Source organism: Montipora foliosa, chromosome 7 (genome assembly GCF_036669935.1).
Source record: "Montipora foliosa isolate CH-2021 chromosome 7, ASM3666993v2, whole genome shotgun sequence".
NCBI classification, from domain to species: domain Eukaryota; kingdom Metazoa; phylum Cnidaria; class Anthozoa; order Scleractinia; family Acroporidae; genus Montipora; species Montipora foliosa.
The window spans coordinates 27,246,980-27,251,979 of NC_090875.1; the positions used below are offsets into that span (position 1 = coordinate 27,246,980).

Sequence of the window (5,000 nt, forward strand, 5' to 3'; positions counted from 1 at the left end):
CAAAAAAAAAATTATGAGGAAGGTAATGATTTTGTAAAACATTTTCAACTTTTAATTAATCTGAGATACAAATGTTGGTTTTGCCCATGCACAGATTTCCAGTTTCAACTTCAACCCCAGAGTAAATGCGTGCGACACCCTTCTAACAGGAGAGGCTTTCTGCGTGAGTGGGAGGAAAACATAATTATTTTAAGCTTCAACTCTGTACTCGTTTCTGCCCCCTGGCACTTGACACCTTTTACAGCTTGAAACTGTTTTTTTAGATTGTTTCTGATTTTCTTTTTGTTTAGTTTTCTATTCTTTTTTTTTTTTACTCCAACTGTCACTGACCCAAAATTAGGTATGACTGTTCAGTGGTAAGCAGAGAAAAAAAGGGGGACAGGCTTATATTTATAAAGGTTCCTGGTTGTCAAACAGATTTTAAGTCAAGGAGGAATTTACATGGTAAAAGTGCATGGGCTGTACTTATACGCTTCTAGACTGTATGCTCTACAGACAAATTGAAGCAAAATAATAGGCCAGAAAGAGGAATGTACATGTACAGTAATGCACAGTTGATAGCACAGGCATGAATTCATGGTCCGACTGTCTCAGACTTGCACTTTTTGACAAATCTGGTATTAAGCAACCAATCCCTTAGCCTACAGAATAATTAATTAGTAGGTTTTACTTGGTCTAATGCCTGAAGATTTTACTCGTCCATGTGGGGTTTTAATAATGTTATGCATTTATTTCTGAAGGAATGACTTACATCCCTGCGGGGTGCAGGGATGGCGCAGTGGCGAGAGCACTCACCTGCAACCATTGTGGCCCGAGTTCGATTCCCAGATCGGGCATCATAATGTGGGTTGAGTTTGTTGGTTCTCTACTCTGCACCGAGGAATTTTCTCCGGGTACTCCGGTTTCCCCTCTCCTCAAAAACCAACATTTGACTGGATTTCTGTTAATTGTTAATTTCAGTTTACAGTGTCCCCAATTAGTGCTCCAGCGCTAGAATGACTAGACAGTTAAATAAAGTTCCTTTCCTTTCCTTTCCTTTTCTTTTAGGTTGCCAACAATATTTGAATGGTGATACACTTGACACTGTTGACTTGACAAGTGAAAAACTAAACAAGGACCAGACACTTAAATTTGGTCGTAACCATAAGGAGGATGAAACTTGCAACCTGACTGGAAGTTACTTCCATGATTATGACGGCTTTCAGAGCTTCTGGCGACATGTTGCTGAGCCTGGGCTCTTTACACTTGAGATGAAGGGCAATGATTACTTAGTAGAGGTGACTGTATATAATTTTCTGGATTTGTGATAACTACTGGTATACATTAATAAATAATTTTTGCATTTTTTTAGTATAAGCTAGCATTAACACAGTCTGTTTGTGCAGACATTCCAACCCCTTTTGAAGCAAAAAAGGGAGTATTTTTTAGGGCCAAGGACGCATGCTTTAGGGGGGTCTGGGGGTATTCCCCCTTGGAAATTTTGCAAGTTTAGTTTCTCTCAAGTGGCATTTCATACATTTTGACGTCGATTTTTGTGGTATTCTGTAAGGTCTTTATTCTTATCACTGGAGTCCAGGCCATACTTGTCCGTTTTGGAGCTGCTAAATGGAGTAAGACTGCTGGCCTTTAATATGAGTCTGCTTAACACAGGATGTTCAATGGAGAGACTGGGTACAAGAACATAGGATAAGAAAGTGTAATACATGAATGTAACGTTTTACAGTTCAGATCATAAAAAATACTTAAGATAAGCAATTTTTTCCTTTGTTTTCAGAATTTCACGATAAATTGGGAGAATATGATAAAAATGGGGAGAGCGGGAGGCAACACATCAAATCAGGAGGGTTGGAATGTCCATTTATATTGGCTACTAGTTCTAACCCTAACCCTAACCCAAACCTCAAGAGAAAGCTAACCATTTTAAAATCAAGCACTAGACTAGACTTATTTTAAATATACAATGTACTAATTAGTGTTGGTAAATAATCAGTACAATTGTCAGCCAGTTGATCTTAAGTGGTTAAGTAGATAAAAGCATTTCCTCAATGTGGGTGCTCTGGGTTTAAATCCTGTCCAGGAATGCAACTTGTCCTGGGACAGAGTAATGATCTAAATTGTTGATAACAGCCAGAAAATATTAGGAATTGTCGATAATCATCATTTCAGGTGTAGAGGACATGTTGAACAGAAAGGGAACGTCAGTTGATGAAGGGAGAGCTCGCAGAATACTTTGGATTCTACTCTAATATGACCTAATATGGATATTTTGCTGTGCACGCCATTGTCAACTGATATTCCTGTTCTGTTTCTAAATCAGGCTATCGTGCACTAATGTATTTCCCATAGGTACCTGAGACTTTGCTATGCTTGGCATTCACACTTTTAGCCATGATTTATACCACCCTTATGACCGGTGACATTCACTTGACACCAATCAGCCGTCTACGTTGTTTGCTTGGGGGAGTTTTCGCTTTTACTTTCAATTGGTGTAATGTTTACATTTTTTGCGACCTCTTAACTCCAGTGGTCATTTTAGGTGATTTTGCATTGGTTTGGAGAATATGTTTCCTGTTTTTTCTCATAGAAGGAGTTTTTTTACTGGTTTGCGTATCCGGCTTAATCAGCGGGCTGTTTTTTTTCTCACTTTTTGGCGATAGTCTACTACTTTCAATTGTCTAATAAGAGTCCTTTTGGCGAATTTGTTCTTGCATAGATCTCTGTCAATATTGTATGTACAACAAATGAAAGATTTATATCTCCTAGGGTGATGAATTGTCAGGATTCTGTTAAATGACTATTCCGATTGAAAAAAGGCTTTACGATGCATATGGCATCTATGAAAGGCAGAATTGCTTCTGGGACTTTCGGCTAAGATCAAGGGTCATTGTCAGAGCATTGAACCTGTGTACCTTTTTCAGGATCTTGTGAGGCTAGCATTACATGGTTAAGCCCGTTACCAGCTCACGAGGGTGTTCTAGACCATATTTATTTTATCTTGTTGTTTTAATTTTGGCCTATTCTATCTCAATGCTCCGGGAAACTTTGGGGATTGTGCGATAGTCAAGAATTTTTGCAGCAACATTTGGAAAAACCTTGGTCACAAGAATTTATTGAACCTCTTTATTGGGCGGGTGTTTTTCCTTGTCCTGCACTTTTGTGCTTTCACAACTATTACTCAACAAAATAATTATTTGCTGTTTTAGTCTTCAACCCACTATGAAACCGTTTGTTTACATGAAAAACATTGGAATTAAGGCTCACAAATTTATCGAACCTTTGGAGTAACTGCAGAATACCCCACCACTTGAAGCTGTACCTCTTAAAATTATGGCTATGTGGCAATGCAGCTACATGGCTACGGAGCTATTTGGCTACGTGGCTACGTGTATGGAGCTACAGTACATGGCTATGTGGCTACATGGCTACAGAGCTACTTACGTTACGTGGCTTCATGGCTACGGGGCTACGAGGCTATTCGGCTTCTTGTAAGGCAACAAGACAATTACATAGTTTGTGATAATGCTTGTTACGAAAAATAGCATTGCGTGACTAGCGTTACTGTCTAGAAGCTTCGCGAGAGTTCGTAGTTTGTTTATATTTAGGTTTGTACGTAAGCGTTTCTAAATCGGTGTGTTTTGTAATCTTTCTATTATTAGATTCATTACTATTTTAGAAAGTTCTAGAAGTTTATTGTCAGAGTATATAAGTAGACGAGTCCAAGCGGAGTTTTTTTTTATCTAGTTTTTCACAAGCGAAGAGAGTTAGCGTTAGCCGTGTTTAGTCAAGTGTGACAGAAGCTGTGTTTATTCAAGTTGGCGGAGGCCGTGTAAGTTTATCGAGTACGTGTTGTTTAGAGTTTTACTTCGTGGAAACTTCGTTCATTTTGGAATAAATCTTCTTGTTGTTGTTCCGACAACCCTGCGTTCAGTTTAGTCTGCAAGCTAACTTTCCTCAAACATACGAACTCGTAACATTGGGGGCCTGTCCGGGAGAGGAATTCATTTGTTTGCCGACTACAGAAGCCAGGAAAGGATTGTAACTTGGAAGGAAGTAGCTGCTCTGTGGAAAAAAGTTGTAGTGAGTGAAAGAACCGTGGAACTTTAGTGCTGTGAAAATGGAGAAATTTATTCAGCTTGGCGAAAAGTTTGGTCTGGAAGGAGAAAAGCTGCTTGAATTTGTGTGTGAACAAGAAGAAAAAGAGGACAAACGCAGAGACGAAGAACGAGAAGAGAAACGTAGAGAGGAAGAACGTGAAGAAAAACGCAGACAATTGGAAGAGGAAAGAGAGGAGAAACGTAGACAGCTTGAAGAAGAAAAAGAAGAAAGACGCAGACGACAGGATGAAGAAAGGGATGCGAGACGTCAGGAAAGAGAAATTAGGAAGTTAAAACAGGAAGCTGACCTCATGAGACAGAAGGAAGCTGCTGAGATTGCCAAGAGAGAGCATGAGTTAGAACTTGCTAGAATAGCAGCAATGAATGGTGATGGTCGTACTGCAGAAAGAGGTGACAGAGAGGATCGGGCTAAAGCACCTAAACTCCCCTCGTTCGTTGATGGCAAAGACGATTTGGAAGCGTATTTGCAGAGGTTCGAGAGATTTGCCGAGACAGCTAAGTGGAAAAAAGATGGATGGGCATCGAAGCTCAGTGCTCTGTTGTCTGGACGGGCACTAGAAGTGTATTCACGTCTATCAGAGGACGCAGCTAAGGATTATGACAGGGTAAAGATTGCGTTAATGAAGAGATATGACCTTACCGAAGACGGCTATCATCGAAAATTTAGAGCATCCAAACCAGAAGTCGACGAAAGTCCGGAGCAGTTTATTGTGCGATTGGACAGATACCTGTTACGGTGGCTAGAGCTTTCGAATACTGCGCGAAGCTTTGATGGTCTTAAGGACTTGATCGTGACAGAACAATTTATTGACTCTTGCCCAAAGGATTTGGCAATTCACCTGGAGAAAGGGCACCTGAGACCCTAGCAAAGATTGCGAAGATCGC

General features: G+C 40.1%; 2 protein-coding genes across 4 annotated transcripts in view; both read left to right on the forward strand.

Annotated features, from left to right (window-relative positions):
* LOC138011635 (uncharacterized) overlaps window positions 1–5,000 on the forward strand; it is a 95,814-nt gene that overhangs the window by 67,272 nt on the left and 23,542 nt on the right. The window lies entirely within an intron of this gene.
* LOC138011632 (uncharacterized) overlaps window positions 1–5,000 on the forward strand; it is a 28,564-nt gene that overhangs the window by 5,310 nt on the left and 18,254 nt on the right. For both annotated transcript variants that reach the window (XM_068858738.1, XM_068858739.1), the window contains one exon: window positions 1,048–1,277. In XM_068858738.1, coding sequence (XP_068714839.1) covers window positions 1,048–1,277 — 230 coding nt within the window. The remainder of the gene's footprint in view (window positions 1–1,047; window positions 1,278–5,000) is intronic.